The sequence below is a fragment of the Anopheles moucheti genome, chromosome 2 (genome assembly GCF_943734755.1).
Source record: "Anopheles moucheti chromosome 2, idAnoMoucSN_F20_07, whole genome shotgun sequence".
NCBI classification, from domain to species: Eukaryota; Metazoa; Arthropoda; class Insecta; order Diptera; family Culicidae; genus Anopheles; species Anopheles moucheti.
The window spans coordinates 18,593,960-18,613,492 of NC_069140.1; the positions used below are offsets into that span (position 1 = coordinate 18,593,960).

The 19,533-nt window shown below is 44.4% G+C and overlaps 1 protein-coding gene across 1 annotated transcript in view; it reads left to right on the top strand.

Annotated features, from left to right (window-relative positions):
* The window catches only part of LOC128299244 (uncharacterized), a 95,380-nt gene that overhangs the window by 57,183 nt on the left and 18,664 nt on the right, over window positions 1–19,533 (top strand). The window contains exon 11 of the mRNA XM_053035148.1: window positions 881–1,043. Coding sequence (XP_052891108.1) covers window positions 881–1,043 — 163 coding nt within the window. The remainder of the gene's footprint in view (window positions 1–880; window positions 1,044–19,533) is intronic.

Consider the following 19,533-nt stretch of genomic DNA (forward strand, 5'->3'; position numbering starts at 1 on the left):
ATAGCACGTAAGAAATTGGGTTTAAATATAATTTTCCTTTGTTTCACAAATGTTGACACCAACTTAACTGATCGTGCTGCTTACTAGCGCTCAAACTATCAGTGGCATCGCTATTGACTCGGTTTGAAGCGAATTAAGATGTATAAATCCGATCAAAAATGGCATAAGAATCGACAATCAATAGTTTTCCATCCAACAGGTTATATGATCATGGTAGGCCGCCTTCTACTGCTTATGTCAGAAACTATTTGAAGATGAGATAAGGATTTTTTTAAGGAAAGAGATATTCTGCTTCGCCCACCCGCCAAACATGGGCAATTATTTAAAGAAACACTATTGTTTCGTAGCTTAATTGAGTGCTTTGTTGAGTCGCATTAAAAGCAAGCAGCAAACAAGCAGTGGCATCGCTATTGACTCGGTTTGAAGCGAATTAAGATGTATAAATCCGATCAAAAATGGCATAAGAATCGACAATCAATAGTTTTCCATCCAACAGGTTATATGATCATGGTAGGCCGCCTTCTACTGCTTATGTCAGAAACTATTTGAAGATGAGATAAGGATTTTTTTAAGGAAAGAGATATTCTGCTTCGCCCACCCGCCAAACATGGGCAATTATTTAAAGAAACACTATTGTTTCGTAGCTTAATTGAGTGCTTTGTTGAGTCGCATTAAAAGCAAGCAGCAAACAAGCAGCAAATGTTGCAAAATATCCGTAGGAAACTTATTTGTACACCCAATCGTTCAGTACTGTCTCCACGGTTCCGTATGCAAAGCTCCTTCGATTGCATTTTAAACGCATAGCTTTAGTTTCAATTTTACCTGCAGCACATCATCAAGCCGGACACTAACTGTCGTACTAAATCTGTTCTACTTCCAGCGAGAAGGCCGATCTAAAGTCACGGTCAGACAGTACGAGCGTACCGCCGCTCGATTCGATCTACACGACACCCACCGGGTTTCACCATCATCACCATCATCCGCACCATGCCGCACACCATCCGCACCAGAACGGAACGCCCGGTTCGCCGGAAGCAATGAAGGTACGCATGGCTGCGATGATATTGCAGCCACCGACAAGAGTTTAGCAGACGCCAAACAGCGAGACCGACTGCGGCACGGTGAAGGAATCGCTCACGGACGATGCCTCGACCGCGGGCACCAGCCCACTGCAGGACGGGGACGGTTGCGAAGGTAACCAGGCGCCGGCCCACCCCGGTCCGGTACGGCCGGTTATCTTCGCACCCGGCCACGCCAGTAGCGCACCGGTCGAGGACGGCGGTAGTCGTTGCGTTCGCGAGGATTCATCGCCCGGTACGTCGTTGTCGCGGTCCGCTGGTCCCGCACGGTCCCACGACCCTAGCCAGGGCCAGTCCGCACCCCCGCCGTCCGGCACTAGGTTAGAGGCGGGTCACGGGGGGTCTGATACGGTGGACGGTGCGAGTGCGCCCCTACCGTGCATCAAGTCCGAACAGGCGAAAGCGCGTCTACCGGCGAAGGCGAGTGATTATGGTTTGGAGCGTTTCAATCGGTTGCTGGAACGGTTGGATAGGGGCAATTTTTTAATCAAAACTAGCTTTAAGAAATCCTACTCATTGATACTGATGTCCGCGCGTGGATCTATTCCCGCGGGAGATCCCACCGGGGGCGGGGCGGGTGTTGCGGGTGGCGTGGAAAGCAGTGGGAACGATAGTACCGCAAGCACAAACACCGCGACCGGGGACAGCAAAGCGGAGGGGTCCGGGCGGACGGTGGGTTGTAACAGTAGTAGCGTAAGTAACAGCAGTAACAGCAGTACCGGGGCCCCATCCACCGGAACATCCGGTCCCGGGGCTAGCTGCAAACGACTCCCCCAGCAAACAGATAAGCGACCGCTGGGAGGATCGTTACGCGGCTGGTATCCACGCACGCGGGGTATTTTAATTAAAGCAAATTCCAGCACCGGCATCTACCAGCTGGCCGGCATGGGACGGGCGGAGTCGGCAACGCTCGAGCAGGTGGACTCGCACCACCAACAGCTCGCCCCGTTTACAGCACCCAGCGCAGAAATGTCTCCCACCGAACGGCAAACATCCGGACAGCGTAAACCGGTTCCGGGTACGGATCAACCGGAAACAGCACCCACAAATGCCACCGCTGCCAGCGGGCATAATTACAATGGCAACAGTTTCGCACCCGGTGACACTGTGACTGACGGCCCAATGCCGCTGAACGCGGGAAGCGACAAAGATCCCGGTACCGCCAACAATGCAAGTGACGAGTTATGCCGGTCGGAAGTGTACGATAACGATTCCGGTTCCGGTTCCGGTGGTCGGGCCGACCAACTGCTGAACAATCGGAACGCGAACGTCGAACCCGGCCGCAACAATTACGAAAATATCCGCCCATCGCCCCACCGAAGCCGCCAGCGGCTGGCCAGCTTGGACGGGGCGAGCCATACGCTTGGGTCCGGAGGCCGGAAATTTGCGGCACGAAAGAAATCGAACGCAGCATCAACGGGCAGCGAATGGGACGAGGATAGCTGGATGTCTAGCGGACTGCCGGATGGCTCGGATGGTATGGAGCACACGCTAAGCTCGAGCTTCCCGCACACCAGCAGCGGCTATTACTGGCAATCGGCGGACTGTGCCGTTCCGACGAGATTCTTCCAGCGCCAGGACTATGTACAGCCTGCAACGAACGACACGGCCGCCCTTGATTTCCCACCGGACCGATCGCACGCGGCATCCCAGGACGGGGGAGACCAGGACCCAGACAGGGAGCGAGGCAGTAAGCGAACGCTGGGCAAAAAACGGTGGCTCGGCAGTAAAGGCGGTAAAAATAAAACCCTCTCCACGGCTGGGCTGGACGCCGACGGTACGGACATCAAGATGGCGGTGGGCAATAAAGACACCGCCGAGCATCCCTTCCAGCTGACGGCACTGTTCGGCACGGGCAGCCACAGTGGGAGCCAGAGCCGCAAACGCCCGGACCGGGTGCCTCAGTTGAAAAATATAAATCTTCATTTCCCCAACAAAACCAGCCACCAGCAGCAGCAGCAGCAGCAGCAACTTCACCCCGCGTACGATGACCAGACACAACACGAGCTTAGAAGCAGCAGGGCGCCGGGCACGGGTAACATTCCGGCGGGTGCGCTTTTTCATCAGCCGACCGGCTACCATCAACTTTCACTGCCACCACAGACGGTGGCGGCATCCCACCGACGGGGGGCATCGCCGGGCAGAGGCGAACGAAAGTACTTCAACAAAGCAAAATCTCATTTCCTGAAGCTCGGCCAAAAATGGCGCCTCCTCACGGTGAGTGGTGGTAAAGCCCGCCCCACCCATCGGGCTGGACATCACCAACAGCAGCAGCATCAGCAGCATCAGCAACACCACCACCACCACATCAGCTCGTACAATCTGGATGATTTAATTAAGGCCACCCACCGGTACGGGCAGGAAAATGAGTCGGCCAACCTCAGCCAGAAGATCGTCTACAAGAGCTATAAATCCGAGCTAGACCTCACGAAGAACCTGGCCTACTTGGATAGCTTCTTGAACGAGCACTTTGACCAGGACGGTGACCGGCAGCGCACGGTGGGACGATATTCACGCCACAAGCGTGCAAAGTCCTGCTCAAAAACGCTCGATCCCTCGTTGAAGGTGGCCGCATTAGCTGCGGGTCGCGCGACCATGCATACTGGCGAGTCGCCGGGTATGGCCGTCGATGAGGATCCCGGTGCGGATGGTACGCTAGCAGCGACCGCAGCAACCGTCCCGTTCGGGTGTGCTTCGTCGAACCTGATACAGCTCGAAGACGTTTGGGATGGAACCGGTCGGGGCCGGGGACAGTGGGTGACGACCAACACCAGCTCCAGCTCGAGTGAATACCTGCGCAATAATCTGTCGACCGCACGTACATCGGCCAAACCGAACGTGAAGGCGAACAAGATGAGAGACTTTTTCCGCTTCGACGGTGCTCCTGGTGGGGTTGAAGATGCTACCTACGGTAAGGTTAAAGATGGCGAGGAGGAAGATGACGATGAAGATGATGATGATGACGAAGAGGAGGAAGAGGATGATGAAAACCTGGAACTGGAGGATGACGACGATGCCCGGATGCTACTGTTCGATTCGCTTGCATCTTTCACCGGTGTGCCAGGAAATGGGGCCACGGTTGGGGCCGTCTCGGCGCGCACCATCCAGGGCACTTTCGTGGAACATTACGGCAAGAATAATGCGACCTCGAGCTCACTGAGCAGCAGCGATTATGCTTCCGTGTATAGTGCAACCTCAAGTGGTGGCAATGGTGCCGGGACGAGTACACCAGGCCCCGGGAAACCCGCCCTGCACGGCACCCAGTTCAAGCTGCTGGCCACACCCGAAGAGGGCACGTCCGGCGAGGGTGCGAGTCGGGTGGACCATTCACCCCAGAAGCTCCATCAGCACCAGAGTTCACCCAAGCAGCCACGGGCCCATCAGAGGGCGGGCGTGATGGTGGGCAACAATGCGACCAATCCGTTCGTGACGCTAAGTGCCAGCGAAGGACCCGCGGGAACTGCAAGCCATCGAATCTATAACAATTTCCTCGATGGTAGTCCCCGCCACCAAGGTGCACTGTCTGTGCCCGGATCTCCGGCCGACAGGTCCGTCGTGGAAAAGAACCATCGTCTGCGAAAACCGCAAACCGGTTCCGGTTTTCCGACTGGGCGCCTTCCCTCGACCGGATCCGTGTCGCCCCGGGCCACGGATCGGTACGACTATCGGCTGCAGCAACCGAAGCCATCGAATAGTCGGTCGCATTTCCGCCAGATGGCGCCCACCATACCGGCTGACAGTGATTTGACGTACCAGGAGGATTATCTGGAGCACTATCAGAATGCAGCCCGGGCCCGATCATTGCAACCGGGGCACGGTGACACAGAACCGGCGCTGCACTTCCTGCGCCAGGGGGGTTACCACCGTCGGCGGAGTGCATTGCCGGTTACCGGCGGAAGCAATGGTGAAGACTTACAAAACAATGCACTCGCTAACGAGAACTCCGATAACGATACGGACGAGGAGACCCGCGTGGAGATGCTGGTGAAGTCGAACGATGGTGGTGGGATTGTGGACGATGTAGCTACTACCGATGAGCTGCTGCTGCTGGTTAATGCCGCCATCGACATCCGCCGGAGCCATGCCGTCGACCAGCCCCTGTTGCTTGGTAACGCACGCAAAAAGAATACTCGGAAGGAGTTGCAGCGCATAACGGCGCAAAGCGACGCTAGCAGACGGGCGGCTAACGAACCATTATCCGACAGCGAGAGTGGAGCCAATGAGAGTAAGAAACTGCTTGCTTATCGCCCGCAAACTCAACCTCCGTACGATGGGGGCAGCAATCCGCTGTACAATGGGGAGTTCCGTACGGCGGCCGGGCCGGCGGACCCATCCGCATCAGGTGCTGCCGGTACGCGACGTACATTCGCCGGCATGAGCCATTCCGCTAATGGTCCATCTTCAGCATCTTCAAAGACGGGCCCAGGCGGGATGAGCAACAGCTACCTTGGTTACGGACCGCACCGGGTGATTGTGTCCCAGTCGCGCAAGGAACGGGGCGAGGTGGTGCTCGAGTACGAATGTTAGCAGGACATGATGGTGGTAAGCATCGTACGCCTGCCGGTTGCCGACCCGTCCCGTACCATTTGAAGGACGCACGAACGAAAATGGCGGCGTGGTGTGTAAATGTATGTAAATGTTTCGTGATAACGACAATAACTAGAATCGTAAGGAACCTCTCAAGCTCTTCGTAACCGTTCGCATTCTCAAAAACCGTCATCGAATTCCTCGCAAAATGGACAAATTTTAAATTAACTACCCGGTATTTTTCCCGAATTTGAGCTCTATTATAAACACACACACATCCACAGCCAGCCAGTTTCCAAAAATAGATCGTACGTAGCTGTCACTGTCTAAGAGCAGATAGAAGCAGCTCCCGAGACATCCACCATCAGGTCCGTTCCCGCGTCACATCTAACCGTTGTAGATAGCATCATTACAATACGCAAATCAAACCGAAATACATTGTTATCGTAAGGAGAATTATAATAAATGTTGCAAACAAACGATTACACTTCTTGCTAGGATAGCGTACACCGGGTAAACAGGCAAAACGGTACGGCAAAGCGTACATTCGTTGTCAAGGTAGCAATCACGCGTGCATACTGTGTAAATTGTGTTAAACGATGGCAAGTCAATTGAATTGTTAAAACTGACCAAAGCTAACGATAGGCCCGCTTGGTAGGACGATGTGTTAGGCGCAGATCTGATCGGACACATGAATGACTTTGTTTAATGATACGAAATTGTTACTATTTGCTCATGCAAATGTTTCACAATTTGCTGAAACTGCTCAACTAATAAAGCATTCTCCAGGTTCGCAAGGATCTTCAAGGTGCGAAGGATTAAAGATATGTAAAAGGCAATGATAACGATCTCCTGGTCAGAAGTAGTATGATTTGATTTTATTTTATTGATAGAAATGGAAAAACAGAATGAAAATAGCACAACGAGTTACAAAAAGGCAAAACAATTTTCAAACCATCCTTTGAGCTTCCAGAACAATTGTAAGCTTATGTTTGCTTTCTTTATGTCGTTTCTAGTTGCTATAGAAAAACGACATCTCTAATAACATCGTTCAAAATCAGTCTCTAGTTCAATGTTCTTACGCTGGCTAAAGCAAACAAAAAAAAGCGTTAAGAAATCTTGTAAAAATAGTAACAGAAATGTATAAAAGCAAACCACTCCGCACGCCCCCCCGTGCTCCCATCGTACCGTAATGCTCCATTTTCGTAAAACCATAATCACTCGCTCGGTGTTGCCCCTGACGAATGGCGCTAACAAAAGGGATAGATACGTAAGCGTAAGCATACAACCGACAACAGCTAGTGCTGCCTAGTGGTCGACGAATTGTTTTTATTCGCTCTGTCTCGCTGTCTCTCTCTCTCACTCTCTGTCTCTTTTTCGGAAAGATTTCACCCCAAAACAAAGACCATTGGGGCTGGTGGCGGTCGCTTCGGCACACGCACACCAGCTCCACCACAACGAATGTAACATGACACTAAGATTTCACACTTTTTCTAGTGCTTAAGGAAAAACAAAACAGTCAACTAAACTACTATCGAAACCAACCCCTTACTCTAAACGGACAAACAAAACGATATCAACCTATACGAGCAAAACATTTCACATGTACGCAAAAACAAGCTTTCCCATCAAACAAACAAACAAAAAACAAGCAAAATCACTCAACCAACACCATCTAATCATCACACGAACAGTTCGAACACCTGGAAATAAACCTTCTGTTGTATTTTCCTCTCATTATTTGACCGTTCGTTTGTCTGTTCGCTTTTGGTTAGTTGGTTTCGATTTATGCTACTTGGGTTTTAATTATTTATAACTTGTAAGTTTGTGTACTCTCACGCTCGGGCGCATTTTATGGGTTTTTTTTTAATTTATTGGTCTAAATATTTGTGCGCTTAGGTTTTAGTAACTAGAACAATCACGTCATTTTGTTTTGTGTTCTTTTTTTTTTGTTCGTACCATAGGATAGGCTTACGTTAGTTTTGTGCGCAATTTTAATCTAACTTCATGCGATGTGTTTTCTTTTTCTTTTGTTTGTATGTTTGGTAGATTAATCTTTAAGTTTAGTTTTAATATTGTCATGGTTTTCTATATCTACGGTTTTAAGTTGTTGTTATAGTTTCAAGGCTGAATCGTTGAATGCCAGGTGATGATTTTTAGCTAAGTAAGACAAAAATACATTCCCTAAAATACGCAACCATTTGAACGTTTTCATTTTACCACAATCAATAAAATTCACTCACACAAACACACACGCCCCCACAAACTCCACGTATGCTTGAAGATTTTGTACACATACACACACACACACACTTAAGCCATCCATCGTTTGCAAGACACATTCGAAAAGTAAAGCACAATCGATATCCACTTTGTCCATCCCACAACCACACTAGCAAAAGTTCACTGCGAGGATCAACAGCCCGAATTTCTCGGGGTCGCTTTTGAGTTCGTTTTAATCATCCACCGTTCGAAGTGTGTGTTTGTCCTTGTTTTATTCTTTTCTTTCTTTCATATCCACCCCCGAACACTAACATCCATCGGAACGTTACAATTCCATTATCCCACCAATTACCTTTCCTCTTAAAGACACCGACCCAATAAATGTGGAGCCAGCTTATCGCAGACTCCTCTTTCCAGAGCATTCTAAAACAGCTAGAAAAAATCCCCGATCTAACGCGATTAAATAGCCTCCATCCGCCATCACTCCACCTTCCGTCGGAAAAACTGGTCCACCAATTCTTTTTACCCGTTTTGCCAATCAGATTGCAATCAGGCCAATAAAATGGTGGCCTCAATGGTGGAGACGGAACGCAAAAAGATTAAAAATTATCTCATGATTCATGCTGAGCGTGAATGCAGTGCCACAAAACGGAAAACTCTCTAAAGAACGGGCTACGACTGGCGTGCACAAAGACTGGATCGATCGAGCGAAAATTTCGATTACCAGAAAAGAGTGAAAATTACCGAGATTGTCTGTCATGTGCTAGAATTTATTTTTTTGTTTTTCTTTCACAATGCCCAATGTTGCAACATTCGCTGCTCTTTTGTTGTTGTTTTTTTTGTGCCCCACCTCCTTCCTTTGGATACTATTTTTCTCTATAATCTCGTTACTTTTTATCCTTACCGTGACAACTAGCAGCGAACTTCCCGTGGAAGCTTCATTTATTTCATTTCAATCTCTTCGCCTCGTTCATTCTTTCATTGTCGGTGTATTTTTTTGTATATTTGGCGAACAATGTTCACTGGTATTTCCTTAAGAATGGGATCGGTTTTTCAATATCTGTCCAACGAGCAGGAAAGGATTTTTCTGTTTTTTTTTCCTAACTACCTTCCACTGCCACTTTGCCACGTTAACGAACCGTTTTTTTTTCTGTTTTCTCTACTTGTTATCGTTCCTTATTGACGACCAACAACATTCCAATCAATCGGTCTCCCATCGAGGTCCATCTCCTTCCCTGCTACTACCACAAACTATCATCTTCGATCTTGTTTTTTTCTTCTTCGTTTTCATCACACCTACCCAACGCACGCATTAGAACCGTTAAGAACAAACGCGCCTGCGCAATCAAGTAACGCGGAGCGTTCCAACCCATCCCACTCTCGCCCATGACATACACACCGATCGTGATTCTATGATGACCCATTCGACCCATCGTTATCATCATCCCTTCACGCAACCACCATCAACGCTCACTTAACCTCACGGTACATCTATCTTGTTTCCTGTGTTTTCTACTGTTTGGTTTTGCTGTTTGTTTGAATGATTCACCCGTGTTACCTTGTGTTGTGTTTTGCGATTTGCTCCACCACACCACGTGCTGACTTTCACGAATGTTTTTATTTTCCACGAGATGTAGCGTTTTTTGTTTTGTTTAATGTGTTTAATCTGATTTGTGTTTATGGGTTTTATCTTCTTTGTATGCTTTTCGGGTTTTTTTTTAAATTCTGCATCCTGGGTGCTGTTTTATATTGAAACATTCACTTTTTCAATTCATCGCAACCACCATCATGCAATTAAACAGACACTAATCGTTGAAAAAGAGTCAGTTGCACTTATCGGCTTCTTCTTATCTGCATCGGAAGGTTTATTAAACGTGCCTACATTAGTAATTGTGTATGCGAATGTATTTCTTATTTCAATAGTAAGGGTTCGACCAGTGCACCGGTGCACCTAACTCAAGAGCTAAATAATTCACTTCCACACCCCTAATAGAATATGCAACATCACGTTCCTATTCCTTCCTGGGAAGAAACGAAGAACGAACACCGAACCGCAGAAACTATTCATAATTGCTGTGCCCAATGCCCAATGTCTGCCACTTGTGCCCCTGCCAGATGAGAATGCTCATGATTTTTTTTTTTTAAAAAAAGCATCACAAATGCATGCCAGCAGTGGAGGGTGTTTTCAAAAATAAAGTACACAGCGAACGTGCATAGTGCTTTATACACATGCTACATCCGCTAACGAGATTATGCAAATTTCTTTCCCTACTATCCTAACACCTTCCAATGCATTTGCTTTAGCGGCAAAGAACATTTCACAACCGCATACTGCTTCCGATGCTGCGATCCGATTTGCAGAACATGTCCTCAATATCAACTGGAAAAAGGTTCGAATGAAGAGAACAGGCAATACAAAAAGTGCTGGATAGTTATGAGTGTGTGTATTTATATAACAACACACTTGAAAATAGTGAAAGTTTCATCATTAGCACCTCAAAGCCTTGGTTCTGTATTTCAACAAGCAAAAGGCGGTTGTGTATGATGTACCAGAGGTACAAGATACTGGGCGCCTCCATGAGAGTAACCAGGCGCCTCCATGAGAATAACCAGGCGCCTCCATCGTCCGTTCGCACGTTGCTATGGAATTGGATGAGTAGCTTCCTGTTCCGTTGTGTATGAATTTGCAAATAAACTTTCCAAACAAGTGTTTGAAGAAACGAACGAACGATACGAGCATAAAAAAAGAGAAAAAGAAAACATTACAATCGATAACTAACTTTGACAGATTTGAATTTTTATTGCCCTGCACGACAGATGTTTACCGTAAATTGGTAACAAAAAAAAGTGTGCCTCTTTTCCGTGTTCTTTCATACACAACAAATCGGTATTCGGCACAAACGCGGTGCAGCGCAAACGTGCTGGTGTATATCTAGAGAAATAGCAATAAACCACATGCAAAACATTACGAATAAGAGCAAAAGTGGAGGTGACAAAGTTCCTTCACTCGTGTAAACATATGCATATCATTTGCGGAACACGGATTCCATAGCATCTTGCCTGATTTCGCAGAGCATGTTCGGCATTCGGCACGCTATGCCAGCATACATACTGGATGGATTTACAGCCACTCGTTGTGAACGGTGTTGATCGGAACCTCAACGCGCTAGCAATGCCGGTATGCTGTGCATAAAGGAAGGAGGTGAAAAAAACATAACAAACACTAGACCGGTAGGTCCAACACAGCCACTTCTAGCGACATCGTTTTGTTGAAAGCTAACATTCCTAACTGATGTGCACACTGTGCCGGCAGGACGGGTAGGTAGGTGTAGGAGGATCCATCAGCAGACGGTACGCTGAAACACCGTCGTTTTGAGCTAAGACTCAAATTTATGACATCGAGTGTCAGCATAAATAAAGAGAGATTATAACGCGCGCGCGTACAATTTCCACTTTCCAGAACCGTGCATTTCATCTCGCTAATCCTCGTTTTTCGCCCGTCCGTCCATTCCGTTGCACCCACGTAAAGTGGGACCTGCCGTGCGTTGAATGTGGAACACTTCTAGCCGTAAACGTAACATAGAACATTCGTCCGGTTGTACGGTGAGCAATGATTTAAAAGCCGCTGTGAAACGTTGGCAGGAATAGATGCCGAATGGTACACTGTCCATGTAGATTATCCGTTTTTTTTTTGCCTGTGTGTGGAACTGATGCTTGCTGCAAAAGCTAATATCAATGGGACACGGGCTACTACACGCGGGACTGGAATTCTGTGGCACTTGCAGGAAATGAACTTTTCACTTCGTTCCAGTGTTTTACGTGACTTGCAGAGAACCAAACAGAAAAAAGAAATACAAAACATCCTTCTACGAGAACTTCCATATATGACAACATTTTTCACTTCTTTCGAGCGCTTTTCTACCGGTTTGATTAACTTTTCAATTTCAAGATTGTCTTTTAACGCATACCAGCGTACCACAGGGAAGTGCTTTAGTAATTTCCCTGAGCTGCAGCTTTAATATACTGGGCACTTTGGTGGAACTATGACTCTATAAGTAGTCTCGGTGTACAGTGTGTTAATAAGCTTCATTTTTTACGTTATAATATCGTTATAATATAATATACATAAGTTTTGTTATAATATTTCCTACAAAAAAAAATAGGAAAATCGCTTTTGGTATGCTGTTGCGCTTTTAAAGCCAACATCTATCTGTCTTGGATAACATAGCTGGTACTGTTCTTTGCGTATTCGTTAAATAGCTACGCACTAATTACTACTTAAATTACTTAATTGCTAATGCTCTCATTATCGTCTCGTATTGCTAACGCTATCGTGATGTATCGTGAGATGCGTATTTTTCCCCGAATTTCTGTTAATGTATTATTTAATTCGTTCTAGAGTTCTTCCATTTTCTCTTTAACCTTCACATGCACAATTCTGTAAACGATAAAGAAATAAGTGCAGATGACTCAATGGAAACGATAACATCTATCATTCTGTCGCATCTTGCGCATATAATACGCCATCCATTTTCTGTCTCGTTTGATCATCACTTACAAACTCACTTAGCAGAATGTTTACACTCGAATGGCGTCTTGAAGAGTGACGTATTGGAACGATTCGTGTCTTTGAATTTTATTAGAGTTAAAACACTTAATTTCTTTTTGATTAAAACACCTCCACTTCATTCCACCTACACGAACACACCACATGAAGTCATTCTTTCTGCTCAGTGACTTCCTGGGTATGCAACACAAACACAAAATATTTATTTGTCTATTGTCAATCAAATCACATACAGCATCAGTACACACACAATCATAATGCATAAATGCTTGCGGATCGATATTTTTTGTTACGTTTTATTGCTATACAATGCTGCCAACAGAACAAAACACCGGAAACGTACAGCTATTTGCTCAGCGGTAACATTTCACATACCAATACCACCCATGCCCAGTGCACTACACACTACACAACACACTGGAATGCTACCCCTTTAAACTCCGAATGCATCGAACTCTATATACCTATGCGGCACCCCCTATCAGCAAGGAATGCAAACGTAAAAAAACAAAACAAAGTAGAGCAAACAAAGGACATAACACAACAACCCAATTCCTAGCAGACAACTGAACGAAGAAGCAAAAAAAACGAACAACAACAAAAATACTCACTACAAACTACAAAATACAAAACGAACTAAAAAAAAACTAAAGAATTTACTTGAGTATGAAAAGTATGAAAAATTTATACATCTATATATACACGCACGTAAAAAAAATATATACATATATATATATTATATAGTTGGGTAATTAAAGACTGCGACCGAATGAGTGCGAACTGTATTAGAATGGCCTTTTGATTCAAGAGTTTCTCTTCCTTTTCCTTTTATACGATTGTGACTATATAAATACTTTCCTTATATACATATATATATATACATATTTGTTCATGTGAATGGATTGTTCTGGGTTTGATTCTCTCTATCTATATATAAACACTTAAATACACACACAAACAATCACAAACACACATATACATATGTTGTATGACAAAAATCGCATCCAGCTGCCGAGCATTCGTTTGTTCTGATATTCTGACTTGATTGATTGATTGATTGATTGATTTACTGATAGTAATTTAGTTCCTTTCTTTCTCCTTACGTTGTCTCATTTCATTTTCTTCACATGATATGGAGCTGTCTGTTGATCTCTTTCTCTCGCTCACTCTCTCTCGCTCTCGATCTCTGATCCCTATTACTAGTTTACTGTCTGTGTATAATTTCATCCATATCTGTATTATACAGTGTATTGTGTTTTTCCTTTTTTGTTCTCGAATATTATCCTTTCCATCTCACGTTCAACTGCTACCCCCGTGTTAGAATGTTGCCCTTTCGTTCTTTTGTTTCCTGTGTCTGCTCCACAACATGTGTTTCTGTTTCACACATTACTGTTCGTGGACTGTGTTTTGTTCTTTTCCTTTACTCCTTATCTGGGCTGCCTTTTACGTTTACGATCTAGCGTACCCGCGAACAGTTTTGCTCGAATGGGTTTTAGCTCTTCTCATTTCTTTCATATGCATCTCTCTTTGTGCGTACGTTTTTCTTTTTCTCTCAATCTCTCTCTATGTTCTGTTTTATCAGGTTGCGATGGTATGCTCTTGTGTTCGATTATACCCACGTTTCGTTTATCAGTTTCAATATGTTATGTATGTTTTCTTTTATATTTCGACTTTTCCGTTTTTGTTTGAATTAATTAGTTGCGAATGGCGTATTTATAATACTGAGTGTCGTTGATTTTAGGCGTTGTGTTTCGGTTTTGCAAGAAGCTCCACCAGGCTCGTGATGGATGAAAGGACAATGATGCTGATGATATACACACTGAAACACACTCACACACAAACCCACACACACACACACACACACTTGTTGCTATTGGTTTTGATTGAATGATTGATCGTACACAAATAATTATTGCTGGTGATGGATGATGGTAATAAACGCTGCTCGGTTGCTGAGTTCTGTCTTGTTCCTGTTGTTATGTTCACATCTGTATGCAAATCGTCTTTTGCGTTGTTCGTCTTTCGTTTTGATCGTTACTGGAACGATGTTTCGTTATGATGTTGAATAGAACCGTTTTTAGCAGAGTAATGCCGGTGGCTGCGCCCAAAATTGAATCTCCCTTTTTAACTCTACTTACTACACACCTATTCCGGTACGCATTGTGAACGGATATATGATCGACTTGTTCTGTGTCTGTATATGGTTGACTGCACTATTTTGCACCATCTTTCAGTATCAATGATTATTCCGTTTTGGTTTGTGTTTGTCTGATACGGGTATGTAACATTGGAACGTTTGTTTTGTTGATTTACTTTCTTCTTTAGAACGTTTTTTTTCACAAACAAGCAATGAACGGTTTGATTTTCATTATAGGACTGTGTGCAAAAGCATTTTCAAAAGATTGGTACAAAAAATAACAAATGGAAATGTGTTTGATAGTGTTTTGTTTTTGTCCTGTGTTTTGTTGATCGGTTTGATTGTGTATCCGCGCAATGATTGGTTTGGTTATTGTGGCATTTTGACACGAAAAAGTTCTGTGATACATGATGAATGTCATTTTGCTAGCTTGCCTCACGCAAATATATACATATATCAATATATTTTCACATACTCGAGAAAAAAAAAGAAATCTTCTGCATATTGCATACTTTCGGTTATGGTCCACCTTACCCAGTTCCGTTCCGTATGAGTTTTGATCAGTTCTGTTTCCTTTTTCTATTTCCCCCACAATTTTGGCTAACGGTCATGATGAGTGATGCTGAAGGTATTGTTTAATATGTTTTTTATCCGATACTAGTGTGCGCATTTTTGGCTTTTTTCTGTTTGTTCGAGCATTTTGTCCAATTTGCTATACATATACATATATCTATTTAATATCAATCTACCAACACTTTGCATCTTGTCGTTGTATTTTCTTATTTTGGTTTGGTATCGATTTTGGAACCTAGATGACTTTCACATGTATGAGTTACGTTTCACCACACTTACCTGTTTTATGCTCACTTTCATCCATCACAATTACCATCCCTCATCGTAGCATATGCATTTGTAACTTAGTACAGGGAATTCGGTCCATAAGTGGTACATACTTGACGGAGCAATGAAAATGGCCATTAACGCAACTTGACAACACGAAAATGGAATTATGCTAAGCATTATAATGATCCCACACAAACACACACTGGAACATAACCAAACTCACACCCACACACGAAACAATTGTTAACGGAATGCAACGCTAGACGTACTGCAATGCCTCTCTAGAAATATAGGAAACATTTTTGTCGAGTTAAACATAGCGATGTTCTGGATGCCGTTGACGCTGATGATCGTAATATTTCTTAGTAAAAACCCTACATTTTCCTGCATAAACACTGCTGCCTATTCCTACAAGCCTTTCTACCTTTCTTAACCATCCGTATGCCTTTTCACTCTGCATTTTCAATCACGCTCACATGCACTTTGTACGCTGCACTTTTCTACGTATGCACCTGTTTATCACCTTCATTCAACGTTCTACTATTTTGTGTAATTAATGTTATCTGCAATAGAGTTGTTTTTAAATTCAAACAAATACCAATAGTTCTTGCCTTGTTACGTTTTTTTATTGTCAGCTCCACGAAGATGAGACCAAAGTCTAGACGAAAACAAACTCTTAACAGCAAACGAAAGTAGTATTAGAAACACGATAGTGAATCATGCTGAACGATGCTGAAAGAAGAGATGTCGGAGTGATGGTTACAGTAATCTGCATAAAGGATCCTACCCACGACTGCAACATCTTTACAATTTTTTACGTCAAACGATGAATGGCCTTCAAAAACACACATTACTCCTAGAATGTAAAAACACTCCCATTTTAAGGCAATTGTCACTACAATTGGAGTACGTGGTTTTTGTCACGGGAAACGTTGGCATCTTTACGTTTTGTTTGCTATTCGTACACTCACACTAACGTTTGTTTTAATGTGTGCTAGTGTTGCGCTGGTCCTCCTGCACCTACTGGGGGGCTCTCCGGAGCGGTTTCGGTAGGAATTGGGTCTTAGCTGGTACCATGTACTGGTATTCCACTGAGTTCAAGAAAATAGAAGATACAAAATAAATTGTATGGCCTACCACTAACATGCACTTCTGTTCCACTTGGAGTAACACAAGCTACAGGCAAAAAGAAACAATTTTGCACAAACAACAGTCCGCAACCGTTCGGCTTTCACTTGCCAAAAAACTCAAAACGACAAACCTTCCATAAGCCTTCAACCGCGTGGGTAGCGTGGGTTGTATGCGGTTACGGTACTTACGTACATACAGTACATTTATAATCATTTTTCATGCCTTTCGATCAACATGATGCTTTGCAAGACCACGTTATTGTGCTCGCGCAATGCGCGGGCTTCGAATGGAGGGATTTAAATAAAAACGAAATGTTTGTAGCGCCTATCGCGAGCTTGCCCGTGCTGTTGCGCCATTAAGATTTGGGCGACAAACGGAAGCAAATATTTGCCACGAGTTCTTGACGAGAGGGTACCAGATAAACCATAATCGTATTTGCCGCACACGGTTAGCTTGTGCTCTTTTGTTTTGCTATAATTTGTAAGCGTTAGGGGTCGCTCCTTCAAATTAAGTAATTATTTTCGCATTATCTTTTTCAAGAGTCTGACTTACTGCGTAGGCAGGGAAGACTGTATTTTAAAATCCTTGGAACGCACTTATCCATGTGCATTGAAAAAAAAAAAACACGGCAACACAGGAGGCCTTTTCGCTGAATGTTTTGTTAAGCATTTAAGCTATTGCAAATAAGGCAGCCAGTTTCTTATTAACGGCACCTTTTTTGTGTATTGCTTATCCTTGGCGTATGTATACATAAGATTAACATCTAATTTATTCTCATCTCTTCGTAGCTTGTTAAACGGAGATCATTAGGGTCTGCACATAAATCATTTTACGTTTATAAGCTTAGTGCTTAAAACACACACACACAAACACACAAGACATTAAAACTCCCCCACGGTGCATGGTGGGACAGTGCAGAGCCAATAAGTGAAATTATCATTAAGGTTGTGAAATATATTCAAATGTCGGATGTATTTGCATTACATTTTCATAAAACCATTATAGCTAATGCAACATTTGGTTCTGTAGTTCCTCGGATGAAATAATCAACATGAATAAAAGAAAATATTTCTTCTTAAAACCGATTACTAACTTCAACAATTTACCAGAAGAGAGAATCAGCTATTTAAATATTTATTAAAAAATGTATGAAGAAATGTCTCTTTCAACACATTTCTTTTAAATTGAGTAACTTGACGTGCAGAAGAAAAATTTTGCATTAGTCGTAGCAAGCTAGCAAGCATGGCCTAGTAGATCGTTGCTCCAAGAAGAATATAAGTTAGCTTACATATCCACTCGTTCTATTTTCCAAATGTCCGCCAGCTATCCCACTGTGCTGCATCCTTTAAAGAAGCTTGTACCCATACAGCACCATTAGATCAAACCATTTGACCACTTGCATTAGATCAAAGACTCTTACCCGTCTCATTCAATTAGAAAAGCCTTTGCAATCCATTCGTTCACCAATTATATCAACTAAATGTTTAAATCGTGCTTAAGGATTTATATTCAACTCTAACCACGCTTTTACGGCTTACAAATCTGTTCGCCCGGTGACACAGCAGCTGCAAATGGCGAAAGCCGTTACACTAAATTGACCAATCGCCATTTCCATTTGCGGACCGGAAGTGGCCGAGTGAAACTCATGGGCAATAAAATTGATGCTTTTAATAATGCGTACCCCGAGCGCCCGGCTACGCATGGTTCCAAATCGATAAAAAGTACTGTTCTGCTTTTCCATCACGTTTTGATGCTTGTAGCCGCAGTTAGCCCAGGTGTGCAGTGGCAGAAGCGTGGTAAATGAGAGCAGAATATAATTTCCGCCCCAATAATCATAAACATCTATCGATCTCCGACCGGACGCTTTCGGCGTGCAAACTTTCGTCATCTGGTTTAATTCGCCCTTCACCCGTGCGCGTTATGATAGGCGCGTGGCATAACGGCGAGTGTTAGCACGCTGAAAAGTCCGGTCCCTTCAGGGGACAGGAGAGAAAAAAGAAGGAATGATTTTATGATACACGAAAAACGCGTCGTAGCAGGAAAAGCAATAAAAATCCCTATCAGAAAAAAGGCCACCTATACGATGACTATTTCTTTTTTCTCTCAAATGTAAAAGGAACTTTCTGCTAAATTTCTGTAGCGAAATGGATAAATGAAGCAAAAGTTTTTCTCCCACAGTGTGAGACGTGAAAAAATGCAACTCTACGTACACTCTCCCCCCAAAACACCTCGATGCTGGCGAGAAACGACAGAAACTTAACCGTAAACGATCAAAATGGCAATTGAAAAATATGTACAACCGTGCCCTCCGCAAATTGAGTTGTGTACGTTTGCATGAATAGAATGGCGAGTGGGTGTGTGCTAAAGAAGGGGCAACTTTTGGTAGATCTCAAGTTTTCCTCAGCAGTGCTCCGCATCTCGCATTACCTTCCCCGTACATTCGAAGCGGAAGTCAATATTCTTAAAAGCATCCTGCCAACGTACATGCTACCGGTGGAAGCGATTGCTGAAAGCGAAATTGCTAAGCAAGTTACCAGATGTTGCGCTTTTTGCTTGCAGACGTGCGTGTGTTGATGTGTTTCTGCCCCAAAACCGTACGTCCCCCCCCTTCCCGTGCAGAAGAATATTGTTTCCTAGTTATCTTTTTTTTTCTTCTCTCTCTCTCTCTCAAACACATACACACACTCCGGAACATTCTTCAGCGAACAGCGCGAATCATGCAATTGAGCGCAAAAACATTCGAACCGATTCTGATCGAAGCGTTGAGTGCCACGACAACATCGACAGACTCGTTGAAATCGTTTTCGCATAAAGGAAAAGAAATCATACAGTTCGGTTTTCTGCGTACTGCGTGAAACGAGAATGTTTCCGTACGTGCAGCAAAGCTCTCCATTCGCACACCCACAAACTTATCGGTCTGCGAACGATCGACTTTCCCTCAATTCCAGCTATTCGCAAATTGAGCGTAATTCTTATGCACGTACGAGACGTTTCTGAAAAGCATAAGCATCTTGCGGACCATCGTC